The 26,962-nt window shown below is 46.6% G+C and overlaps 1 protein-coding gene across 13 annotated transcripts in view; it reads left to right on the forward strand.

The window, feature by feature from the left end:
* Nucleotides 1-26,962, forward strand: part of BOC (BOC cell adhesion associated, oncogene regulated) — a 118,663-nt gene that overhangs the window by 68,725 nt on the left and 22,976 nt on the right. For 9 of the 13 annotated variants that reach the window (XM_054504177.2, XM_045902878.3, XM_054504176.2 and 6 more), the window contains 2 exons: nt 12,561-12,739; nt 13,408-13,686. In XM_054504177.2, the coding sequence (XP_054360152.1) occupies nt 12,658-12,739; nt 13,408-13,686 (361 nt within the window). In that variant the 5' untranslated portion in view covers nt 12,561-12,657. Of the gene's footprint in view, nt 1-12,560; nt 12,740-13,407; nt 13,687-17,220; nt 19,269-26,962 lie in introns of those variants that run through there. The other 4 variants (XM_054504179.2, XM_064590291.1, XM_064590450.1 and 1 more) reach the window with 3 other exon arrangements.

A 26,962-nucleotide genomic window follows, 5' to 3' on the forward strand; every position in this document is an offset into this window, starting at 1 on the left:
GAGAGAGAGAGAGCGTGTGTGTGCGCGTGCGTGTGCGCTCAAGTGTGTGACACATTTCTTTTGTCAGTCCCCTAATGCCTTTGTTAGTAGAAAAGTCTGTGGCTTACCTTTGATCTTTGCCTGAGGCCATGATGCATTTTAATTTTGGTATAATAGAAAGATGTTGTCAGAGCTGAAAGTTGACTAGGTTCCAAGTTGTTTAAGGATGGGAGGCTGCCTGTACCCTGTGTCAGTGTGTGGCACCTAGTGGGTACCCAGTGTGGGTTTGCTGACCTGACCTGCATTCTGCCCCAAGCCCGCCCCCAGGAACTGTACTTCTCATCATGAACTTGGGGTTGCCAGCTATACTCCCTGCTCTTCTCAGCATGAACGCTAAGTAGAATGCCCTTGCTTGTCTTACTACGCTTCTGAGACAAATCCTGTCACCTTTCTGGAGGATTTGGGGAAGAAGCTATTTCTGCGGACTGAGCAGTGCTTGCTCTCTGGTGCACTTCCTGGCATATTTCCTATTCTTCTCAGGCCTCCATTTCTTTCAGTGGATACTTTCAGATAGAATCGCGTCCCAGCCTTCCCCTGAGCCTGCTTAGGACAGGTAGTAAGGGTTGTGTTTACATACTGATCACTTAAACAGGATCATTTTTCTTTGTCCTAGAAGATAGGACATTAAGCTGTTAAGATCTGCTTTAAGTGCTGTTCAGGCCCTAGGACAGGTTTGTTTATATACCCTGTTCGTGCTGTCTACCCATATTCTAATGAATTCCTTGTAGGTGGGCTCTTTTGTCAACTATGAGCACCAGAAGGTTTGGGAGTGGATGCTCCAGTTTCCTCTCCAGTCGCTATGTTACCATTTCACTTCATTGTTTACTTGTGTGGATACAGGCCTGGCCATAGGCTGTGATTAGAAACAGTTAGGTGGATAGGAGCAGGTGGCTTTGTTGTGGCTTTGTTCATTCACTGACAAGGTCAGAGGTGAGCTCCTTTCTGTGACTGGGCTGGGAGTGGGGGTCCGAGGAATCAGGGGAATGTTTTCCTCTCTGTAAACCCTTCTCCATAACTTCTGGTCCCAAATGACCTATTGTCTGATGGGGATCTTTTCCCCTTTCTCTCTGAACATGTAGAGACACTACGGAGAAATTATGATTATTATCGTCGTTATCATCATCAAGAGAGTGCAGAGAGAGGGCATAAACAGGGTGAGGGAGAGGTGGTGGGGAGAGGTTATTAGCTTAAGTGATGTAAATGTTGAGTAGAGAATAAGAGGCTAGAAAGCAAGTCTGGGTGGAAACTTGGGAACACTGTAGCACTCTCTGTGGATCTCTTGTCCCACAGGGCTATTGTGAAGTTCTGTAAAATGCTGTATAGAATGTAGGTATTACTGCTTTTTTTCTTTTTATCAACAAAGAATATTTCTCGAACTTCTGAGGCATGTGTGTAGTACAGCAAATTTGCTTAATTTTTTACAGCATAGAAGGAACAAGCAAAGAGACGGTATCACATGTGTCTGGAGTTCTTAAAATGCAACATCTTGAAGTCTTAAAGTACATTAATCTAAAAGCCCACTCAGTGGCAGAGCCACTGTATGAAATTAGACTTCCAGTGAATGGCTTCCATGACACCTGTCCCCCCAAATTACTGTATGATTGCTATGTGCCAGGCTGCTTTCACATGCAGTCTCATTAACTATTTGTAGCAGCTCAGCAAAGGAGGTGTTATCATTTTCATTTTCACAGAGTGTAAATTGAGACTCCGAGATTAAGTAATTTATCCAAAGCTACATTCTACCAGGGGGTAGAAGTGACAGAGCTCATATCTAAACCCAAGGCTCATGGCTTTTTAGTACCTGATCCTGCTGGGTTTCAACATTGTCACTTAGCAGAAAAGCAAGTCTATAATAAAAATTTGAGATGCCCCCTAAAATCCTCATGTGATAAAGCATCGAGAAGTGTTTGGATAACCTCTCTCTTCATCTGTAAAGTGGGGACAATAACACCCCCTGGGTTGTGAATATTAAAAGTGATCGGGGTACACAAAGCCCCCAGTACTGGGCTTGGCAAAGAGTAGGAGCTCAACTTATTTAGCTGCCTTTCCCACATCTCTGCTCTCCTCCCTCCTCCCCTCCTCCCCTCCTTTCCTCCTTCCCTCCTTCCCTCCTCCCTCCTCCCCCCTCCCCTCCTCCCCTCTCCCTCCTCCCTCCTCCCCTCCCCATGCTTTCTCTTCAGGCCCCAACCCATCCTTCTCTTTCTGATGCAACAGCTGTCTTATTTCTCCTTCTCCCATGCCTTTCTGCCTGTCTCCTTCCACCCTGGCCTTAAGCTTCAGGTCGTATAGATGCTGGCCAGATAATACCTTTATCTGGTATCCTCACAGTATCCTCCTAGATTAGATTCCTTGCCATTCCGTGGCTGCAGGAAGCCAGAAGTCTCAAGCTTAGTAGGGTGTTTGTTTTGGGAAGAGAGATAAGAAGGAAAACAAAGCAGGTCCTTGAATGAAGCCCCAAGCCATAGGAGCCTCTGCAGAGGCACTGACTTCTGTCCCACAATTTGGCACTCCCCTCCAGGGATGCCCACACTGATCTAAGGGCCATCTGATTTTGAAAAATAAAGGCCATGGTTCTAGTCCTTTGCCCCAAGAAAAACCCCTTGGTTCCACCACTGATAACTGTGTATCTTTCTCTATGTATTCCTCCTATACGTCCAGGGCCAGATTAACAGTTTCTCAATCTCAAATTCCTAATCTGAACAAACCCTTCAGTTTGGCAAACATTGGCTGAGCCCCTGTGATGTGCCAAGGCTTTTCTAGATGCTAGGGTTACCAAGATAAAGTGAACACAACCTTGCCTTCAGGAGGTTTATAGTCTGGGACCAGAGAATAGAGATCAGAGGCACGTCACAGACACACACGCGCGTCACAGATACACACATGATCAATTACATAAATTATTGTGAAAACGTTATAATAGATGTGCAAAGCACTGTGGAAACTGGGATGAGGAATAGTCACTGGAGGCATTATACGGTGACACTTGAGGTAAGCTTTGAAGGGTAATTAAGAGTTCCTCTGGTGGAATGAAGGGAGAAGGGGGAGATGGTTCTGGTAGAAGTAAGGGTGTGAAAATGCAGCTTGCCCTGATTTTAGGGCTTGTGAGAGGAAAACCTGGGAAAGGCTGACAGCAGCCCAGTTATAAAGGACCTGGAAGGTTGTGCGAAGGAGTTTGGACCTTATTTAATCATGCTCAGTTGGGGAGCTGTGGAAGGGGGGTCTGTTAGCTCCTTAGCTTGTTTGTTTTTAACCAGCCTCAAAAGGGAAAAAAAATCACTCCTACTTCCTTCACATTTTCAAATCAGCTGCTTTTGTTTCCTGTTCCTTTCTAGGCCTCAGCCAACTGCTTACATGCTTTTTACAAAATGAGATCTAGGTTTTTTTTACTTAACCTCTTTTATATATTTTTCATGTTGCTACCTGATCTTTATAATTATCATTTTAATGGCTGCATAATAATCTATCAGTTATTATGCTATAATTTATTTAAAGCAGTAAAATGAAAAGAACCAAAAAGTTTTTAGAGTTAGAAGCTGTTCATATCCTGCTTGTGATTTACCATCTGTGTAATCTTGGACAAAATATTTAATCACTCTGAGCTTTAATTTCTTCATTTATAAAATGTGCTGATCATATACCTACCTTACAGGGCCATTGTGAAGAGTATCTCAAATTAGGTGAATTATGAATTATGGCCTGGAGGAGGCACTTATTCAATGGGGGGTGGTGGCTGCCCACTTATCATCTTTACTGATTGGTTGAGCTTGATTTTCTAGAAGGAAGGAAGGTGGCAACATGGAGGTGGATTAGATGGGGAGAGGAGAGCTCTAGACCTACAGAGGTCAGCAGTAGTTGCCCCTAGTCCGTGTGACTGTTGAGTGCCCCAAATGTGGTCAGTCTGAATTGGGATGTGTAGTAAACATAAAACACTAGGTTGAGAAGACTTAGTATGAAACAGAATATAAAACACCTTGTTAATAATTTTTATATTAATTATACATTAACATTATATTATTTTGGATATATTGTGTTGAAAGATGTTAAAATTATTTTCACTTGATTTTAAAATGTGGCTACTAGAAAACTGTAAATGACATATGGGGCTTGCACAGAGTTCCTCTGGCTGCTTTGAGTCCCTATGACTGATCATATACAGGAAAGACAGGAGGAATAGTTACATTTGAATATGTGTTTGTATAAGCAGATCGTCAGTGGGTGTCCTCTGAGTGGTAAAATGAAAGGCAAGTATTTGTTCTAGACCAGAGAAGCTGTCCCCATTTTCCTTGAGTTGGCCATTCTGACTGTTAACCATGTCACGGGCAGCAGTGGTGAGATTACTGGCCAAAGTGCTCATTGCACGGAAGCCTGGGAAGAGCGTGACTTCTCTGCTCAGCTCGCAGAGCGCCTCAGGCCCGCCTGGTAGTGAAGTGCCGGGCGTCCCACTCGCTCTTTCGTGGAGCACTTCTCTGTCACACGTGCAGTATGCGGGGATCACACACCTGGGAAAAAGATCACATAGACAAAATGAAATTGGAGGGACAGGCTTCTTCTGTAGGGGGGATAGGTGCTCTGAGTCCTGTACAACCCTGCTCAGTTGTGTGTCTTCACCTTCTCTGGTTTAAAGTCCTCAGAGAAGAGGTGTTCTCGCCTTTATGGATGTAAATGGATTTGATGCTGAGGCTGGCTTCCGGGTAGCATTTCAGATAACCAAATGCTATTTAAGTTTTCCAGCCAGGAATTGAAATTGTACCTAGCTCTTAAAATATCCACTGTACCATTTCGTGTAGGGTTGTTGGGTAATAGAGCCTTAAAATCAAGATACAAGATAGAAGCAAAGATAATTTATAAGAACTTTTATATATTTTCCTACAGTTGGTCTCCCGTGGGTTGAGTTCAGGAAACCACAGATTTGTGATGCATCTTAATGGGGCAAGAGCAAGGCAAGTGGAAGATACAAAGTTTGGAGGGCAAAAAGTAACCCACAACAAGCACCAGTATCTGCCGTGCTCTGAGAAGTTGTATCTGACTTAGCCTGCCTGACTTTGGCCTTGGTTGATGCAGATAGCAAAAAGGCCTGGTGACAGATCCTGGCATCACTGTGGCAGGGGCATTGCTGTACCTTTGCCAGGAACATTCTGCTTCTGCTGAAGTACTGTCACCCATCTGAACCCTGACTGTAGTTGTCAGTTGGATAGAGGGTTTCATGTTCTTGGTCAGCAATGGTAAAACTATATAGGAGCATATATATGTTTCATTCATGTAGCAACCATTTACTGCTCTTTTTCTACATGCCAGACACCATGGGGTTAACGTTTTTCTGTGGGAGAGGACATGAAAGTTTTAATAGCTTTTTTTTTTTTTCTATCTGGATTTTAAATTTGTGACTTTTACAGTCACAGAACAAAAAACTTTGTTTCACAACTTATGAAACGGATTCTTTACTCTTTGAGGACTTCTTGTATCCTGGGTACCAATTTTATTTTTTCTGTGAAATTGGGAGAAATGTACTCTTTTCCCCCTCCTACATGCTCTGCCCTCCTTTTAGGCCTTGGGGAAGAATCACCTCTGATCTCTGGGAGCCCCAAATCTCACTTCCAGCAGATATACTTATGACAAGGCTTCATCTGCTACACAGCCCACCCCCTCAATGCAGAGGGCCCCGTGTGCCCTGATTGGGCTGTGGCAGACTAAAACTGTGACCTCCTCCTCAGTGCTGGCCAGCCAGAGGAGGAAACTGGCCCCTGTGTGGCAGGCCAGTGGGTCTTCTGCCCCTACAGAGATTTACGTTTGAAATGGTTTCATCCCATTGCACTACCTATGACTTTTCAAGGCAATTGTGAAGAGCCGGGATTGGCCAAAGGCCTGACACCTCAGGGGGTTAGGTGTCACTGGCTGTACCCCTCTCCCCACTTGGCTCCCCTGGAAGCCCCCACTTCTCACCTCTCCCCACCAACTGCAACCCCCACCCAGCACTGTCATTCCTAACCCCAAAGGCCCTCCTTTCTGCCAGCACAGGCCTCTCCAGGTTAGAGCTCTCTTAGGGACCCTTTCCTTTTGAGAGGAAGAAAGAAAGAAAAAGGGAGGAAAACCAGAAAGAAAGAGGAAAGCAGAAGAATGAAACTGGACCAAAGGGGCAGTGGTGCCTTGAGCTATCTCACTGCATTACAATGAATATGGACTCTATTAAGCTCCGTTCTGCCTGTTAGTGTTTCCCAGGGCAACACAGCCCCCATATGGCAAGCATGCAGCAGATTAGGGTAGGCCCCTGGGCCTCATTGAAGGCTGGGGGGGCTTGACTGGCAGTTGAACCCCCTTCTACCTCCCCCTACTCCTCACACTTGACACTGCCTGTGTTTATCTAAAGCAAGGAGGGGGGGTTGCATTTGGAAGGGTTTTTGTCCAGCTCTGAGAGAGGGGAGAGGAGGCTGGAGGCAGGGTGGGTTGAGGGAGGTTGAGGGAGGAAGGTGGGTGGAGGTGGGGTGGAAAGGGGATAGGCAAGGAGGGGAAGCCTCATAAATATTCAAGAGGAGTGGTGAATGGAGAGAGAGAAATAAAGCAGATGGAATTCGTGTTAAAGAACAGCACAATCACCCTGTTTTGAGCCCTCCAAAAACAAAAAAAAAAAAAGAAAAGGGAATGGCTTTCTAGGAGTGTAGAAGCTGCGTTTATCCAATTAGCAGGGTTGTCAAATTGAATTTATATGGAATAGGGTGGGGGAATTGAGAAGGGAGTGTAGAAGAAAGGAAGTGGTTTTCCTTTTCTCTTAAGGTTTGTGGGTTTCCCCCCACCACCGCCCTTTATGGCTAGATTTTTAAATTTCCTTAAAGAGAAATTTAAGGAATGGGTATGTGTGACAGTTACCAAGGAATGGGTAAATGTGATGGGTAAATGTGACTTCCTAGTAACTTTTTCCTCAAGTGGTAGAGGTGGGATAGAATTAGATCTGTCCAGTGGGCAAATCAAGAGACCACATCTTCCCTTTACTCAGAAGGCAGAGGTGGCTTCTCTGGGGATTCCTCCCCAGAACCAAGATGGTGTGTCTAGATTCCTTCTATCCCCTTCCATGGATAGTGAAGGGGTTCACCTGCCTGAGTGGAAATAGGTTCTGTCCATGTTGGTTAGCAACTTGTTATAAATTTTGGGTTCAGTGAATGAGGAGCCCAGGTTGGGCAAATGCCACTTTGATTATTTATTTATTGCCTTCTCAAAAATCATCAGTGGGTCCCCTGTCTGTGGTGTTCATCTCAGACTCTTCTCCGTAGTCTTCCACAGCATGACCCAATCTCAGTTTCTTACCTTGCCTCTTTTCATTTTTCTGGAAGTCTCCAAAATAGGGTACAAGTTCCACAGGGGAAATAGAAGAAATTCCACTGGAGTACCAGAAGAAAATATTAGAGCTGCTCTTAAGGTTGATTTCTGTCTAAAAAAGGAATAGGAAAGAAATTCAGCTTTCCTGATATTTAATACAAGGGTTGACAGTGGTACCTTTAGTCTGTATATCACACGGTGATGTGTCACAACAGTAGCCAGAGATCTCCTCTGCATCATAGTGGAGCCCTCACTTGCTTATTCACTCCTCAGTTTTCCTGTTCTCTGTTAAGTGGGTTTACAGATTATAGAATTTACTTTTGACTAAATTAATGCTCACAAAAGGACAAGTGGCTTAAAGAGATTGCTGCAAAGAAACTGGGGCTGAAGAGTATACAGCTAATCCAAGCACATGCTAACAGGAAAAAAACAGCAGAGCTGACCCTCTTCAAACCATTTAAGAAAGTAAAAACAATGCTAATGGAATCCCATCTGATGAGAAGTCAACAAAATAATTAACATTCAACCAGACCGTTTGGAAGAAGTTATATCCATATCGTTACTGATGCACCTAATCCTAAACAGGCTTTCTGTCTTAAAGTATTAGCTTTAATTACATTATAAAACAATCATGATTAACATGTTATTAAAACATGGTTTCACTTTTACCTACTCTTTTTAAATTTTAGTTTGGCAGCCCATGCATTTAATTTATGAATAAATGTGAATGGGTTAGGGATATTTGCCCAGAATATTTTACTCCTAAGAAAGCAAGATCAGAAAAGTTTGGAGACCACTGTTCAAGATAAACCTTCTGTAACAGCCAAACTGCTTGATGTAACAGCCTCCATTAGACCCTTCCCACCAGCCCTGCCCTCAGCTCTTTACTTAACGCACATCCCAAGAGGCCTTCCAAACCCTTTATCCAGGAAACCTTTCCTGAAGACCCAATATTGAAGATGCTTCCCTTTGGAGCTAGGCCCTCTGAAACACACGTGACCTGTGTCACCAGGACTGGAGAGAAGAGAAACAGTTCTCTAGCTCTGGCTCTCCAGCTCTTAACAGCCTTTCCCTAGAAGTGACACATGACATGTTCGCTCACACTCGATTAGCCAGCACTAGTCACATGGCTCTAAGCCATCTGCAGAGGATGTTGGGAAGCCAGGAGCTCGAGGAGATTTGCTGAACACTAGCTGACTTAACGTCCCAAGCTGTACGTTCCTCAGGACAGAATCCATCTTTTAATACAGTGACTTGCCTACTGTCTTCTATGGTAGATCACAGTAATATTTTTTCTACCTGATAGTAGTGAAATCACAATATCATTTTTTAATAGACATCCAGACAAAAATCTGATTAAAGAATAAGCTAGAGGGGTGCTTGGGTGGCTCAGTCGGTTAAGCAACTGCCTTCAGCTCAGGTCATGATCCCAGGGTCCTGGGATTGAGCCCTGAGTCGGGCTTCCTGTTCAATGGGGAGCCTGCTTCTCCCTCTCCCTCTGCCCCTCTACCCTCCCCCCACCAACCACCGCTTGAGTGTTCTCTCTCTAGCTCTTGCTCTATCTCAAATAAAATCTTTTAAAAAGAAAAAGGAATAAGCTAGACATGTATTTAGAGGCTGGCTAGAGCATGACTTATACTTCAGAACATCAAAGTTTTGTTATTCTCTCCTGTTTGACATCAGAGCAGTCTGGGTAGATGTTCTAGATACTAGTCTAGAACTGCATTGCCCAGTGTGGTTACATTAAAAATTCAGTTCCTCAGGCACATTAGCCACACTTTAAGTCTTTGATAGCCACAAGTGGCTAGTGACTAGTGCTGATAGTGCAGATGTAGAACGTTTTCACCATTGCAGAAAGTTCTATTGAAGGGGATTGTGTGAAGAGCAGTAAGAGATTGTTCTAGATTTGGATATAAATGGTAAAAGAATGAAAATGACCACAGAGAAAGTTACTCTTTTTCTGTTTTAAAAAAAGATTTGTTTATTTGAGAGAGAACGAGCATGTGCGCGTGCGCAAGAGGTGGACTGGCAGAGAGAGAGGGAGACCAGCAGACTCCCTGCTGAGCACAGAGCCTGACATGGGGCTCCATCTCAGGACCCTGAGATCATGACCTGAGCAGAAACCAAGAGTCAGATGCTTAACCAACTGCGCCCCCCAGGCCCCCCAGAGAAAGTTACTCTTATAGATAACGATCCAGGTAACATTATTTTTCTGCATAAGAAAGTAGATTCAAAAATATTCCCAATTTAGTTCTAAAAGTAGTTCTAAGCAGTTGGTAAATATGACCTCAGAAACTGTTTGCTGGGAGGCAGTATTGGGATAGTAGAGAAAGCCTGGGACTAGGAGTCAGAAGGCCTGACTTGGAGCCCTAAATCTCTCTTAATTAGCTGGGAGACCTTCTGCAAATCACTTAGTCTCTCTGCTCCTTGCTTTTCTCATTTATACCATTCAATACCCAGAGGTGTTATTCTAAGCTATTATTTTATTTTCTCTGAGGTCCCTCCTAATTTAAAATCTTTCTTTTTAATTAGGTCTGTGGGTAAAAGTATAAGTTTTTAAGTAAAAATGACCTTTCCTAAACCCTTCTCCTAAATCTATTTAAACTCCTATATTCAGCCCTTTGGGAACTAAATTCACTTGGGTTTCCCAGGGATTTCCCCCAATGCCACTCCTCTGAGCAGGAGTGCCAGCCTCTTTTTTGAGGCCAGGGGCTACCAGCACCCACCACCACCCTGCCCCCCACCACCGCCTCCCCGCAGCCACTTGGCATCACCTCTTATGAGCAAATCTTCTCCCTGCCTTCAAAGACCTTTGGAAAAAGTGAATCTTACTCTATAGAATTGGGATCTTGCAAAAAACAAACAAAGTAATTTGGGGTCAGAAATATTTCTTTTTTCATGTGGCTAGCCCCCCTCAACCAATGGAACAAAAAAAACTTTGTCCAATCTTGTTCTTGTCACTGAAAAGAATGCTTTTTTAGAACTAAGTCTTTCTATGGTTTCTGCTAGATCACGTGTCTTTCCATTTCACTCATCTTGGTTATTGGCCATAGGATATCCAGAGGGTGTGCTTTGTGTTTAAGACCACGAAGGCATCCCTTTCTTTCCAGGACAGCTGCAGTGTCCTGGGCGGCCAGGGAGGAGATGTGGCCTCCTGTGCCCTGGTCTCGCCTGTGTTCCAGCCAGTCCTCTTGGGAGAAGGTGGAGCTGGCTGCCGCCTGCTGCTGGTGGATTCACAGGTGTTTGTCATTTTCGCACAAAATAAATACTCCGAGCCTATAATTTCTCATTGGTCTCAACCCCAGAAGTGTATTCTGTTGTTGTTGTTGTTGGAAAGTTTTGAAAATGTCTGCTGGGTGGAGATAATTTCAGTGGGAGCGAGTATGTCAGGAGTTAAGTTTCTCAGACACATTTTCCTTTTGTTTTCCGTGTCCAGATAATCCTTAAAAATAGCAAGGACCTAGGCCTCAGTGAGGAATTCATGTCAGGAATTCATTCTCCCCTCTGTTTTTGATTTTTTTTTTCCTTCACCTCTCCTCTTTTTCTGAGAAAATCTGTAGAAAATAAGAAGGATCTACTTCTCATTGCCAAGAAAAATAATGGGCCTTACTGTTGCCTTCATCCAACTTTGAAATTGCACCTTGTTCATTTCACAGTGGGACAAAGTCACACTGCAAGTAGGAATTCTAGTTAAGCCTTAGTTGTCTTTTAGTTTTATCGTTACAACAAAATTCTCAGAAATTTTTATCTTTGGATGGTCTTTCTAGACCAAGCTCACTAGGTAGCTAGGTCCAGGAAGCAACTCTCTTTTCCTGGTTGCTAAATAAGATGCATGATAGCTACAGCGATGCCCCTTCCTCCCTATTTTTGTCATAGTTTTGCATTTTGTGAAGGAGACTCCATGTGACCTGCTTTGGGGTCACTGAATGATATCTGTTTACAAATCTGTCGTGGGGATTAATGAGTTAACTCCTTTCTCCCTCTTTAGATACCTGCTTCCTCTTACTCCGTTTCTGTCCCCAGATACATTCTTTTCTCTTGGTTGCTTATAAAAGCGGATTGGTGACTGGCAGCAAAAGTGGGGTCTGTTTCCATTTTGAATCCTATAAATTACCAAGTGTGCAGAAGTAACAGTAATTGTTTGGCTGGTCCTCGTTAAGCAGAAGGGGGTCTGGGCTGAATTTCCTCAGTAAAACCGTTGTGGACTTTACAACCTGAACACCTCTGCAGCTACCCTGTGCTCAGATAACTAACAGCTCTCCTGTCCTGTTTGTCTGCTTGTCTTCTTTTTGCCCTTTATTCTTTGTGTTCATTTCCTGCCTCTGTGCCCCTTTCTCCTTCCTTCCCTTCCTTCCTTTCTTGGGGCAGGGACAGAACAGGAAACTGGAGCATGTCATGATTGAGTTCCCTAAAATCCTTTAATTGGTAATTCATTCAGTGTTCTAGATAAATAGGTTATTTCATTGGGGAAAAGTAGAGAATTAGAACAAGTATCTGGAAAATCGAGAGGACACCAAAACTTGCCTTTTGGTATTAGTTTATAAATCTGTTCATGAAATTTTCCTCTAGAACTCACTGTTAAGATGCCTCACGGTTCTATATCACCCTTATTCCAACTCTGTCTGTTAAGCGCCCCACCGGGTGCAGAGCAGTGATAGAAAAAATATGAAAAGGCTCCTGTTGGGGTTAAAAGTATGGAGATTTGAAAAGATCTTCTTGGAGTCTCTGAGACCTTAGGATTCATCAGTAACATCCCCTAAACTAAGGGCTCAGCATTATGCACATGACGGTGCTGTCCATGATAGTCTGGTAGTGGCAGCATGGCCTGCCATGTGGCCATGGACATCTGGCCTCCTGCAAGCACATCGTTCCCGACAGCTGTGTGAGATGCTCACTGCCCGGACCCCGGCGGTGGCTGCGGGTCCCAGCCCCTCTAACGCTGGGCTCCCCTGCCCTCCTTGCTGCCCGTACATGGGGCAAGCCTCTAGTACTCGTGCCACAATAAAATCCCCTTCTGGCTCAGGGGAGCTACTTAAAAGAAACTTCTTTTAGATGAGAAATGACAGGAGAGTGTTCTTTGGTCTCGCAGCAGCTGTTCAGGTCAACATCTTGAATGTGGCCGGCTTGTGTGCTGGAGGCAAGGGGCAGGGCTCAGAGCCAGGCCCTGTGGCAGGCAGCCTCACTCACCGGGGCCATTTCTCTCTTCCTCACAGCAGAGCGGTGCGGGGGATCGTAGTACATCTTGGAGTGACTCCGCTGGCTTATGGGACGTTGGCTTGGACCCTTTGTGACACCGTGCTACATGGGACGATGACAACTCAGAGAGAAAAAAGGCCCGAGGTCACCCTCGCTTGCCTCCTCTTAGCCGCAGCAGGCTGCTTTGCCGACTTGAGTGAGTGCCTCCCTTCCCTTTCTCAGCCCACCCCTCTTGCAAGAACACTTTGTCCCCTTGTGTCACATTCAGTAGTGACCCTTTGTAAAGGCCTTCCTTTTCCTGAATTTCAAAGAACACTTCATTCCCACCGGCCTTCGGAGATACTCTCAATAATGCAAGATGAGAAATCACTCATATTGGTTGTACTTTAGAATTTTAATCATTTCAAATATATACCAGTGGAGGAGGAATGATAATAACTACCTTTAACTGAGCACTTACTGTATAAGATTATGGCAGGCAGTTGACATGCATTGTTTGTAAGCTTCACAACAACCCTGGGAGGCAGGTGTTACTAGCCCCATGTTATCAGTCAGAAACCGAGACACAAAGAGGCTGAAGTGACGTGGCTCAGAAGGAGTGGCCCTGGGGTTTGGACCCAGGTCTGTCCAACCCCAAAGCCTAAGCCCTCACCTTTGCTCCCCGCTGCCACTCCAGTCTGCCTTCTGAGAACTAGTACAGGCTGGGGAATGGGCCCAGGCACCGTGGAGTTCTTCAGACGAAGATCGACTCCTCCCAGGCGCCCGGCTCTGAAAGGCCGCCTGGGTGCTGTGCTTCTAAAAAGGTCATGTTACTGGTTTCAGTGGGGGTGTTCGTTCATGGCTACGTCCCTGTTCTTCCTCCAGACCAGGTCCCTCAGGTCACTGTCCAGCCTTCTTCCACGGTCCAGAAGCTTGGAGGAACGGTGATCCTGGGCTGTGTTGTGGAGCCCCCGTGGATGAACACCACCTGGCGCCTGAACGGGAAGGAGCTGAATGGCTCAGATGATGCTCTGGGCATCCTCATCACCCGCGGGACCCTCGTCATCACCGCCCTCAGCAACCACACCGTGGGACGGTACCAGTGTGTGGCCCGGATGCCTGCAGGAGCCGTGGCCAGCGTGCCAGCCACTGTGACGCTAGCCAGTGAGTGCTGCCCCTTTGCTCCTCAGCCACAGTGCACTCTCCCATTCTTTCTCTCCCCCAGACCATTCATACCCCTTGTCGGTAGTGTTCATATGAAAGGGGGCCTTACAATTTGAAATTTCAAACCAGAGAGTGGTAGCTGCCCAGCAGTCCCCAGTGGTGGAGGACAGTTGTGCCTCTGGGAAGCTGCTAAGTAGGGGCAGTGTGTGGAGTGAGTGTCTTGAAAGAGGGGAACTCGACATGGTTGAACTGTTTCCGTGCCACGCCTTTCGACTTTCCCTCTAGCTGTGGGTGTGGTAGTGCCCGCTCCTCCCCGTCTTCCCCGCCCTCCCCGCCCTCCCTGCCCCGTGCCCCGCACTCCCCGTCCACTCTGTCCTCCCCGCCCCGTGCCCTGCACTCCGGGTCCTCCCTGCCCTCCCCGTCCTCCTCCCCTCTCCATCCTCCCTGTCCTCCCCGCCCCGTGCCCCGCACTTCGTCCTCCCGGTACTCCCCGCCCTCGCCATCCTCCCCTCCCTACCCATCCTCCCCGCCCTGGCCCCGCACTCCGTTCTTAGGGCAGTTATGGTCAGAGCACTTACAAGGCCATGTGGAGTCCGAACAGAGCTGCCCATCCCACACTTGGCCTCCTGTCTGTCTGAGGGCCAAGCAGATTCCAAACGCCTGACAAATAAATAGTAGAACACATGAAAAGGAAACTGTGTGACAAAGAGTAAAGAGAACAGAAAAGAGGATGAGATTGGGGTACAGTTTGGTCCAAGGAGGATGCCAGGTGAAGACTTTATACTACTCTTAATTTGTAATTACCACCTGGGTATATTATGGTGCCCAGGTGCAAAGCACACATTGCCTCATTTTCTACCCACTGTACATACGGGAGACGAGACTTACTGACGAAATAAACTTCTGAAGGCTGCAGGGCAGCCCCAGCATCTGTCCTTATAGCTGAGTCTAGAACCAGGAAATATTAAGAATGACCTCTTCCTCCTTGGAGCCTTGTTCCCTCATGACCTAGCAGGGTCCCCTTACCCCTGACAGCCTTGCTTCAGACTTCCACATCACCATCCTTATCACCCTCCTGAGCGATGTGTGTTAGGGGTCATGCCTAAAGCAGCAAACTTCTGAAATGCTCCTTAAAGGTTGGCTGGGGTCTCTGGGGTGTACAAGGCGTGAGTCCTGGAGAAAAGCGGTAGGAGATGGGGAAATAGACCAACAGGGGAGAAAAGACCTCTGCCTGCCCTCCAATTCTCAGGTCCCTGAAGGGACTTCCCTCTGTGAGAGAACAGAGGAGAGTCTGCCGGCAGTGTTCCTGTTTTCTTGGGAAACAGTCAAGCAGCCCTGCCCTTTTCTCAGAGAAGGGAGAAGGCAGGGCGGGTCCTCAGCTGCCCCTCCAGGGCCCAGGCTGAGCCTGGGCTGCATCCTGCAGCCTCCCCACACAGTGGGAGCCATTTTCCTTGGTGACAGAAGAAGCACATTGAATCTGAGCCCCAGGCCTCTGGGAAGCAGGCTGTGCATGCTGGGTGAGGGAGGCAGATCCTGGGACACCAGCTGGGCCCTCCCCTCCACCTGTGCTTGCGGGGTGTGAGGAGGAGGGTACCAGCAGACTTAGGTGAGGAGGGTTGAGGGTAGGGAGGGGTCATCTCATCATACAAGAAGGGCTGAGGTCAGAGCTACTCTCCTACCATCATATTGCTCTTATGTTTTTCAATTGTAATGAAAATGACAGAGAGCACAGAGTTTATAGAAGATAACATTTCCCCTCAGCCCACCGTCGTCACACAACCACCATTTACCATTTTGGAGTATACCCTTCCAGTCTTGATCCATACCCATACTTTCTTTTTTTATTGAAGTATATAATTGACATACAATATTAGTTTCAGGTGTATAACATAGTGATTTGATATTTGTATACATTGTGAAATGGTCACCACTAAGTCTACTTAACATCTGTCACCACACACAGTCTATTACTAATTGTATTCCTTGTGCTGTACATTATATCCCCATGACTTATTTTATGACTGGAAGCTTGGACTTCATGATCTCCTTCACCCATTTTTCTACCCTGCCCCCCACCCCAGAACCTCCTTCTCCTCTGGCAACCAGGACTCTATTCTCTGTGTCCACGAGTCTGGGTTTTGTTTTGTTTTGTTTTTTAGATTCTACCTGTAAGTGAAATCATGGGGTATCTGTCTTTCTCTGACTTATTTCACTGAGCATAAGGGCATGCCCATTCTTTCACACTGTCCGAGTGATCTGCTGAATATATAGCTTCTGTCCATATTCTCTCCCCTCAGCATTGTGTGGTAAGCATTTTCCATTGGCCATATGACCATATTTACTTTTCCTTTTCTGTTGAGTATAAAATGCATCCAGTAAAGTACACAAAGTGCACTAATAAGTCAACATCCCGATGCATTTTTCATATGTATGGGTAACCATCACTCTAATCACTCTAGCAGGTTCCCCCAAGCCCTTTACCTAGTCATCTGCCCCCCTCCCCACCCCAGCCCACAGCAGAGCAGGGTCAGAGTTACCAATGGCCCTCAAACATCCCCTGAGTGGCTCTACCATACGTACTGATCCCTTTTTCTATTGCTGGGCCATGAGGTCACTTCCAGTGGTTCATTATCACAAGTAAGGTATGCCTTTTAGTAGCGTTCATGCCTTTAAAGGATAATGCTGCTCATTTAGGAGGGTTGCTCATCTGCAGATGGTCAGTCAGCACATGTCTGTGAAGACTCAGGAAACTCCATAACCATTCATTTGGCCTCATTAGGAGCCAGGCTGAACGTTTTATTTGGAGGAAGGGATAGTTGGAGAGTAGAAGATTTACGCTGGAGCCCTCCTTCTACTTCAAGGTGTATCTGTATGAGGAGAGACCATGTTTTGCCCTTATGGTAAAAAAAATTCCTGGCCACCTCTTTCTGTGGTGCTTGAAGGGATCTGCAGTTGACAGTGAGGACAAAGGGGAGGGTTTGATTGCATCCCAGAAGGCCCAGTGAGAGAAGTGGCTTGTGCAGAAGCCCAGTGAGTCTTGCTTGAAAGCCAAGAACTGTTGGCTTGTCGTGGAGACATGAATCAGAAGTGAAATGTTTGGGGCTGACTGGAGGGTTGGAGAAGTGCTGGAAATGAGGAGAGCAGGCTCAGAGGGACTGTGGCCATGGAGTGGAACTGCAGCCTCCCCAGCTAGGAGGAGGCAGGGGGAAGGCGGGAGAGGCGGCAGAACGGGGTGCTGTCTTTGGGCTAATGCCATGGGGGATTTGGCCCAGACTCAGCAGTTAGATTAAGTTTCCGAAAGCACATTCCTGAGCAGAATGGGGGCTGTGTTTTGCTGGTTGGCTGATGGAGGGAGGCTGAGCGGTGAAGGGATTACCAAGGCATGGTCTGCATTTAGAGGCATGGCTGAGCGGTGGCGTGCCTGTGCACACGCACACCCCCCCCACCCCCCCCACCCCCCACCCCCCGCCCACACCCGCCCACACTCAGCACTTAAGGCTTCCTTCTCCTCTGGCCTCTTTTGCCTGCGTTCAGATGTTCGTCCTCAGACAAAGCACTCACTGTTTGGTCTACCTAGCAAGGTGCTGCCTCCTGTGTCTTCGTGAACTCCTAGATCCCTGGGACCTTTCGATGGTGGGGGCTTGGACCTGGCTTGAGGATTCAGGGGTGTGGAGGAGGCCTCTAGCAAGAACTTTCCTGGTCCAGACCTCTTTGACTTAGATGCTGGGGGCTGGCTGGGGGTACGTTTGGACTGCACCCCTATCTGTGGACCTTGGCTTCTGGTCTTCAGGTAAAATGGAACCCATGTGGATTAACTACCGTCTTTGCTCCCTGTGGAGGTGTCCGTCCCACTCTCCTCTCTGTAGAACTTCTCCTGTTGAACCTGAACTTTATTTGTGGTAAATCTCTTGCTGCTAATGCCTCACTTCAGACCACCTTGTCTAATTCTTGCTTTTCAAAATACTTTGGACTTTGATCTCCTTTCTTCCTTTCTCCTTTTTTGCAAGCTTTACACCAGGAGGCCAACCACTCTCCATGGCTCAAGTATTCCCAGTCTCTGCACCTGAACCAACAGCAGACATTGCCAATGGACACCATATTCCTTTTTTCTATACTCTGATTCAGCCTTAGAATTGTTCTCAATCCAGCCCAGCAAGTAATCACAATTCAGCAGAGCTGGCATACAATGTGAAAGCTGTTTTCTATTCCTTACCACTAATAACTCAAATACACTCCTACATAATTCTTCATTTTTAACGTTTTCCATTTTTTTACTATTTAACTCTCCCAGTTTTCCTATCATCCCTAGCTCCCATTCATTGTTGGTAACTGGGTAGTAATTCTATAACTGGGAACTTTAGTCCTCAAGCTAATGTGAAGTCTTCAGCTGATGCTGGTTTGAGACTGGATCTGTAACCCCTCCAGAAGGCCTTTAAGCACTATGACCCAGGCAAGTGCTCGAATTATCCTTTCTCTGGCCTCAGATGTCAGAAGGTGAGGCCACTGACAGGAAAGGGAGGAGCTCCCCTTAGGCAGCTGTCTCCATGACTCTGACTCTGAGGAAGGGCAGAAGGTGACATCATTTAACCCACGAATAAAAGGAAGAGACAAACTGGTATAATGGAGGGAAAAAAAAAAAAAACAAAAACCCTTGGGTTTAAGTTCTGACTCTGCCCTTAGGAGTTGAGGTGACTTTGGGCAAGTCACTTAGTCCCTCAGGTTGCCACAGCTCTGAAATGAGCAGAGTGATAGTTATAACATCAGTATCATGGGTTTTTTGTTTTTGTGTTTTTTTTTTTTCCTTTGAGCATCAAATGATGTAATAGTTCAAAATAGTAATATTTTGAAGCATTTTATAAATGCCGGGCTTTATATGTTCACCCATTAGGTGAGCGAACATTTGCAGAGTGTTCTCCTGCCAGAGGCCCTGGCGCCTGTGTCCAGCCCTGTGCTGCCCAGCTCCGTTCTGGGAGCAGCCTTCAGAAGAATGAGTCCGGGGAGTGGAAAAGCTTCCATTCCTAGCCAGAGCCAAGAGACAGGGCTGGCTCATTGGGAAGGGAGAACTACCCATTACCTGTGAATTTCTCAGCAATATGTATACACTTGAGCTCCAACCCAGATTCCTACCTCCTGGCTGCATTGGAGGGTGGCCGTGGTGTCACCACGTTGCATGTTGTCCCTGTAGCCACAGGGACATTTATGCTCCTGATGGCGCACCGCCCCACCCCCAGCCCCCGCTCCCCGCTCATTCTTCTAACCAGGTAGTTGTTGGCTGGTGCTGGCAGGCGAGGCTGCCCCTGGCCCTCAGCACGGGGTCCCCACAAGCAGAAGCCATGTTTCTTTCTGTTTGTTTTTTGCTCCCCCACCTTTGGTTCCTATCAGACACTTACTGGAGGTCTTCTAGGCTCCGACCCTGAACCAGAACAAGCCATAAAGGACCACTGTGGACATGTCTTTACTAAAATATTTCTAGCTTTCTTTATCCGTATTTGAGTCAGGTTCTCCAGAGAAGCAGAACCGCTTATACATACAAGTACACCGTGGAGAAGTTGTGAGTTTGCTTCCAGACGACTTACAGTAAAGTGAGTCAAATGAATTTTTTGGTATCCTAGTGCATATAAAAGTTATGTTTATGCTATCCTGCAGTCTATTAAGTGTGCAATAGCATTATGACTAAAAAAATTACATACTTAATTAAAAAATACTTTATTGCTTAAAAGGCTAACCATCAACTGAGCCTGCAGTGAGTTGTAATCGCTGGTTACAGATCACCACAACAAATGTAATATTTCAAATCTTTTCATCATTATTATGAGAATTAATAAAATGTAACACAGAAAATGAGCAAATGCTGTTGGAAAATGGCACTGATAGACTTGTTTGATGCAGGATTGCCACAAACCTTCAATTTGTAAAAAAAAAAAAAAAACCAAAAAACAATAAAATGAGGTATGCCTGTGTATGTATATGGAGAAGGAAATAAAAGTAAAAATAGAGTTATTTTAAAGAACTGGTCCACAGGATTGTGGAAGCTGGTGAGTCCAGGATTCGTAGAGCAAGCCAGCAGGCTGGAGATTCGGGAGTCCCACTGGCAAACCGCAAAGCACCCATTCTCCAGCAGTGAGTTCAGAGTTTGGATGTTTTGGAGATTGGTGTCCTGAGAATTGTGTTCAGAGTTTCCAGCAGAACACAGTTAGACCTGACCCTTGCCTTTGAGGAGCTCTTAATCTGATGGAAAAGATTGACTGCAGTAACGTGTTAGCCCTAAAACAAGTCAATCCCCAGCCGAGATAATAACCAGATTTTCCTGGGAACTCAGGCTGACAGTGATTCATTTCAATTTCAGGGGATTGAGGAAGACTTGGGAGTTGAACCTGAAACAGTGTGTCTGGGACAATCTTTCTCTCTCATTTCTTGAGTTCTCTCATACCTTTCTCAGACCTTCAACAACTAAATTTAGCTCTTAGTGTTGCGTACTTAGATTTAAGCCCAGTGCAGTTTCTGGGACGATACAGATACGTCCACAGGGAGTTTGATTTCCGTAGTGAGATAATTCCATGGTGAGTTCAGTCACATCCTGAATGTAGCCACCAGATGATTGTCTCTCTCTTGCTACCCCATCGGATTCTCCCCTAACTCTCCCCCATTTCTCACTGTCTCTCTTTTCCCTTTGGGAATGTATATTCTGTGATTAATAAAGGAAAGCTCAGAGTGTTTTCTCCAGTGCCACTCCTCTCCGCCAGTCCGCTTCAGCCAGCCAGTGACTCCTTAACAAAACAAGAAGGAACCATTCGCTCCAAGTTGGCAAAACATTTGTTGTTAGCTTAGGCATCTGAGGGGGAGTCCTGTGCAAACCCTTTGCTTTGCAGCAAATGGGCAGTGGCAGGAAGAAGAGTTGGGGAAGGAAAGGAAACACAGGTGGCATCCTGAGCTGGCCCAGGAGGGAAAGGGAGTCCGCAGCTGGAGGCTGGGCTGGCGATTCTGCCAGGCTGGGGAGATGGAGGCAGCTCTACGGGGTGGTGGACACAGTCAGAAAGGGAGAATGAGCCTCAGTGTGAGATTTAGCTGCTTTATTCTGTAAGTTTTGTTTTACTTTGCCAATTGGACAAGAAAATTCGTGACCATTTAAATCCAAAAGGAGCTAAGCCACTTGAATATCTAAATAGGAAATGACTAGGGAATACCTTATAGTATTAAACCAAAGTCCTGTTAACCAAAGTGCTGTTTTCTACTAGATACAGGCAGAAGTTCATGCCTCATGTGCTATGAGCTCAGCTCAGGGCATCGTGGCAGCAACTGTCTGCCCCAAACAGCCAGGGTTCCAATTCTCTATTTAGCAATCATCACAATTTACCAAAAGAAGACCTCAAGTCCATGGTACATCTTCTACTAAGGACACACTTACTTCTCTCCTCAACCTGTTCTTTGCACACACAGCCACATGCTTAAGTAAAAATCTTAAGTCCATCTTTTTATCTAAGAGCAAAGGGAAGACCTCATAGTGTGTTAAGCAGGTACCACCTATAAATTCAATGAGCCAGAGCAGACTTTGCTCAGGAGGGTGAGGGAAGCATTGATTAGCTTACTTGAAATCACTGGAGCCCTCTAAGGAACATGATGCAAGATGATTCCTTTAAAATAAAAAATCAAGAGAGCAAATGAGTCCCTTGGATCCCCCTTTTTTGTGTGTGGAAAAGCTTAGGGATTTCTACCTTGACCTTGTTCTTAGACTTTCAACCTTTCCAGGAGTCTGGTAATAACCCTGAGAACAGTAGAACAGCGAGTCTGTCCTGGAAGAAGATGTAGCCCTGCAGGTGGGTCAGTGTTCACATCTAAGATAAAAACAGTCCCTCAATAGTGAGACAAAATGTAGGCAAAAGGGAAAAAAAACTTGCTGAGGCAAAAACAGCATTTTTTTTCTGAGGGAAAATGATGTTTAATGTTGAGTGACTGTGTTCCTTTCCTTACAAACGTGTGATGACTCCAGGAATCACAGAACAGGACTCGGGCTGTGGTGCGGCACTTAAGCCCGTCTCTCAGCCTCACCTCCCACTCTAGGCCCCCCAAACTCTGCCACTTCCTCATCTCATCTTGCACTTTCCCCTTGTTTTTGGAATGGTGCCCCATCTGCCGTCAACACCATCCTTTCCATTCCCTTTCCCAGAACATGCCTATCTTCCTTGGGATAATGAATTCCTTCTCAGTTTTCAAGACTTGCGTATCTTCTCTGGGAGTCTTTTCTCGATGCCCTCAACTTCCCGAGTCTGAAGTGGGGTCTCCTCTCCCAGCTTCCTCACCACCCTGTTTGCTTCTGTAGCCCTCTCGTTTGCCTGGAGGACAGAGACTGCTGCCATTCATCTCTGTGACCACACGGCTTCCCACAGGACCTGGCACCGAGTAGGCCTTCAGTGAATGTCTAGAAAGAGGAGGACTCCCAGATAAGATGTGTTTGAAGTCTAGAAGGTCAAAAAAGGCATGCAAAAGGCGAGCAAAGATTTCTTCACCAAACCCTGATCTATGAAGAGGCTTAAGGAAGTAAAAAAGGATGAAGCAAGGACTTAGGATATAAACGGGTTGAAGATACAAATAGATTCAGGGAGGGTTCAGAAAAATTGATGGATGTCAGAAGGTCTGTTTCAAAGGAACTGAGATATTTGGAGGAACCTTTGGAAACTTTGAAGGGAGATGCCAGTGAATGTGGCTCCGCATCCTACCACACACTTCATGGGACACTGTCAGCGGTGGTGGGCAGTTTGCATCAGTAGCCACCGCTGCCTGTAGGGGTATATAGTTCCCAGGTGTGGAGGGAGAAAAAGTGGAACCACCGTGAGCCCCGCTGGCCTTAGGACGGCACCCGTACCTCCCACCCAGGGTTCTGCATGTGGGGACCATGCTGGAGCTCCCCTCTCCCTTCCTCCTGAGTGCCTTGGCCTCCCTTTTCTCCCCCCTCCCTCTTCCCGTACAGGCCGCTAGCCTGCCAGAGACTCTGCCAGGATCCAGCTCTGGCTCTCCTGATCCCAGACCACCAGGACTCACATTAATTTTCCCATTGCTACGTTTGTAGTTTATATTTGGTTGATCAGAGAAATATGTATGATGTGGGTTGCTGGCAAGTACATCTTTTTTTCTTCCTCCTCTTTTTCTTAAGTGTATTTTCTCAAACCATTTCATTTCTTCATTGAGTCCAAAAGAAACTCCCAAGTTCTGCTCACCAGCCCTACCTCATTGCAGTGCTAAAGTCAGATAAATGAGATGGTCTACAGACATCTTCTCTGTTCATCTGGCTGCCAGACTCAGTGGACACATGGCCCCCATCCTTGCCTTGTCTTCAAGGATTAATCACATTTCTTGTTCTCTTATTTTTTAAAAAATATTTTTAGTGATTTAAGCCAAGAAATTCCAGAAGCCTTAGACCAGTTTATTGCACATCATTTAATGACATTGCAAACTAGGTTCTTTTTTTTTTTTTCCCCCTTCTTCCTATCATGCTCCTCCCTTTATACCCTTTCTCCACTCCTGCCCACCTCCGGTCTTGGCTTTGATCTTCTGCCCTCATCCTCCTAGTTCTCTCATCTTCCCTGCCTCCTCAGCTTTCTCCCATGGCTCAAATCTGAGTGCAGATCCCACCTCAACTCCAGGAGAAAGAAAGAAACACAAGATGGAACAAGTAATGTATTTGGCATCTGCAAGGGTCTTTTTTTTTTTTTTTTTTACCCCCATGGAAACTGTTTTTATTTAAATAAGAGACAGCATGCCTTACTTTCATCAGAAAGTGTGTTTGAAAAATTTCATGCCATGTCTCTCAGGAGAGAGTTTTAGAGACAAAATTATTTGTGCAATTAGACAGGCAGAAAAAACTCCTAACGAAAGCAAACATATTTATCCACTCTCTCTGCCTGCAGAGGGAGGATGAATACTCCCTCTGCCAACCCCCTCTGCCCTAAGTTGCTCTAGAGCTCAAGGTGACCTGATCTAGGCTGGAACGCTGGTAGAGACAGTAGGGACTAAGCCTGCAGATAATACTCTTGCAAATTATTGTACCCTCCCTTGTGTGTTGTTTTTACCTATCTTATCTATCAGAGTAAAGGTCCCTGAGGTTAGGAACTATATTTTTGTCTTCGTGATCTCTTCTGCAGTGCCTGACATACTAGACAATTCTGTAGCTCCTGGCTGAATGAATGAGTCAGTGATGTCTGGAGGGGATGGTATGTGCCAGATGTCTACTGTGGAGTATACTGGTTTTGCTCAGCCTTGTGGCCACAGTTTGGTTTGGCTTCAGTGCTCTGTGTGACAGGGCTACACACTGGCAAGAGGCTTAATCACTACCCAGAATGCGTGGCTTCTGAGAGGCTTGCCCATGCCACAGCGAACCCCATCCTTACTGGGCGCCAGGCTTTCTGGCCTCATGGAAGTACAGTTCTGTTCCAGGCTCTACTCTGCTCCTGAGTTGATTGCCATGGCTTCCCACTGGCAGAGCACTTTATTTCAGAGGGCTGACCTCAGGGGTCCTGCCAAGGCATAGGTCCTCAGGCGGCTTGGGGGTCAAGAGTAGTGTTGTGCTTGTCTGCGCCTCAGTGAAGCCCACACAGGAGGCAATGCTCGGGACCCTTCACCTTCTCAAACTCCACCTCCGAGTCCATCCTGGAGAGCAGTGAGCCGTGGCTTCCGCCAGAGAAAGCTCCTCATTTTACTTCCCTTGAACCTTTGCCACCTTTCAGCAAGTCATCAAGGTGCAGGGAAGGGCCACAGGGTCAGCATGTCACCGAGGGGGAATACAATAGGGCAAAGTCTTCTATGCTTTGTAACGTTAGCCGTAGATGCAGCAAGCCACCACAAGGACAGTTGAGGCCTGGAGGCCATGAGAGTTTGGGAGTAGAATTATCGGCCCAGAAACTTGCCAATGGCCAAGAGGCTACCGAACCATGCTGACAGCATTGCCAAGTGAGCCCCATGCGGTGCCCCCACAATCTGGTGGGTCCCATCCAGACCTCAGCAGATGAGTACAGGCTTGTCTTGAGGCAAGAGGGTGGGACGGGACTGACTATACTTAAGAAATGCCTGGATGGGTAGAAAATGACTTTTTTTTTTAAGTGTTCAGCTGAGTTCATGGAAATGGGGACGGGGGTGATGCCATGCAGCCTCCGGCCAAAAGGCACTGTCTTACCTGACTTCTTACTTAACTGAACTTTGACTTGCAGCCCAAGAGAGGTCTCAGGGAGAGGAGGGCCAAATGAGGAAACGCCTTGAAATGCCTTATAGATTACACCGGGGGCATTCTGCTGTGGTGCATTGCACCCTGGAACTGGATGTGTAAATTCTATAACAGTTGGGGGGGATGAGCCTACACTTAAGATTTGACAGTTTTGTGTCATGGGAATTCATGATCATATACCAAATACTGTAATTCATAGCTCTGCTGAGCTGAAGGAAGGATCCAGGCTACGAGGTGAGAAGAAATTCAAAGGGGCTTAAGATAAAACTCGCCTCTTTGTAGTCTCCCAGGTGACCCTGGTGATGGCAGCCACACCCACAGAACTTCTCACAGGTCTTATTTTCCTCCCTGTTTTCCCTTGGATCAGAAGGCAGGTGCCTACTGTACCCTATAAATGTGAGGAGGAAACCCAGAGCACATCACATGGTTTGCATCTGAACAAATCTCTGTCATCTGTGGAAATGACGTATCAGAAGATACATTTCCATTAAGAAATGGGGGGCCTAGAAGGAAGGAACTGGGCAGGGTTCTATATGGAACCCAAATTATTTGGACTTTCTTAGAAAGAACAAAGTTCTGTGAAAAGGAGACTCTGTAAACCCAGAGATGGCCCCAAAGACCAGGGCTTCTGGCCTGTTGAGAGCTGAGAAACAAGAGTGGACCTATTGGCATTTGATTAGTGCAGACAAGTTAATAAAATAGCCAAAAGAATACACAAAGAGAGGATGCACAAGAGGGCTCTGGGGGAAGGTAAGAGGATTAAAGCTGCAAAAACATTCCTCTAATGGATTTCTCAAACACACCAGCCCACAGGCAAGGGCAGGTGTCCTGTCAAACCATTTCCCCCTGAAACCCGATCCATTCTGCAGTGAGGCCTGTTAACCCCATTTGGAATTGAAGGGCCTGCCCCCTAGGCCCAGGGAGGCGCTCAGAGCAGCCCGGGGACTGGGCAGGAACCCAGCTTTGCAGACAAAGGGGCCTGGGAATAGGCTGGTTTCCTTCACTCGCAGCCAACTAGATCTCTGCATCTGCCTCATCTGGTGGCTGATTAGGCCATTACTAATCACACGTCTCCAGCCCGCCCCCCTCCCCAGTCTCCTTCCTGCCTAAAAGCACTAAAGAGGGGGTGCTCTGATTTTCAGATCCATCATCACTTTGTTACTCTGCCTGTGATCCCTTAGTGAAACTCAACTTTTGCTCTAGCAGCCAAATTGGATGTGTTTGTCTGGTGAAGCAACAGCTAAGGCTTAAGCTCAGGAGGAACAGGGCGGGGACAACGCCAAGGATCAAACTACTGCTTATTTGTTTTGAAGCCAGGAAGGCAGGCCTGCCAGTAGGATGCCCAGCTCCGGTGTCCTCGGTCCTGCCCACATGGGCTGTTGTGCACATGTTGGCATCAGAACAGAGGGGCTGTCTGGCCACATGGCTGACCAGTGCCCAGCTTTGTGCCTCCCCCACTGCACAGCCTTCTGTCTCCAATTTAGCAGTTGTCAGAGGGTGCAGAAGGAGCCAAGGGGAACGAGGGGGGCGGCTGTGTTTTGTCGTGGTGGGTCGGTGAGGTGGGTGCATGGAGGAGTGCATGCCTTGTGCCTGGATAAGCTCTCGATTACAATGGGGCAAGAGCCTGGGCCATTAACATGGAGATGGCATTCTGGTGCCAAACTCCTTTCTTTCTTGTAAAACGATCTGTTAGGTTTGAGTATATTTTTGCTTGAGGCAAATTTTCTTGCAATGAAATAAAGCAGAGGAGGAAAAAAAAAAATTCAAACTCTTGGCGGAGTAGTTTTAGATTTATGGGACTGTGGAAGAGAGTGCTTCTTGGTGACAGGAATTTTCCACATGCCCCTGAGCGGACAATCGCTCACAGCTCGCTTTGTGGGGAGCCTCCTGACTTGGCAGGTACAGCACACACTGTGCAGAGGAGGATTAAGGCCTTCGCATTGTGTAAGTGCATTGCTTTTGAAAAGCAGTTAGCAATATTTAGTCAGAACACACTGCACGCAGGCCATCCACCCTCTCCCGTAGTCCGTATCTCCTTCCTCTCTGAGAAAACACACATCCGCT

The sequence above is a fragment of the Mirounga angustirostris genome, unplaced genomic scaffold, assembly GCF_029215605.1.
Source record: "Mirounga angustirostris isolate CCGP_5_RB_7025 unplaced genomic scaffold, mMirAng1.0.hap1 SCAF_1, whole genome shotgun sequence".
In the NCBI taxonomy this organism is placed as follows: domain Eukaryota; kingdom Metazoa; phylum Chordata; class Mammalia; order Carnivora; family Phocidae; genus Mirounga; species Mirounga angustirostris.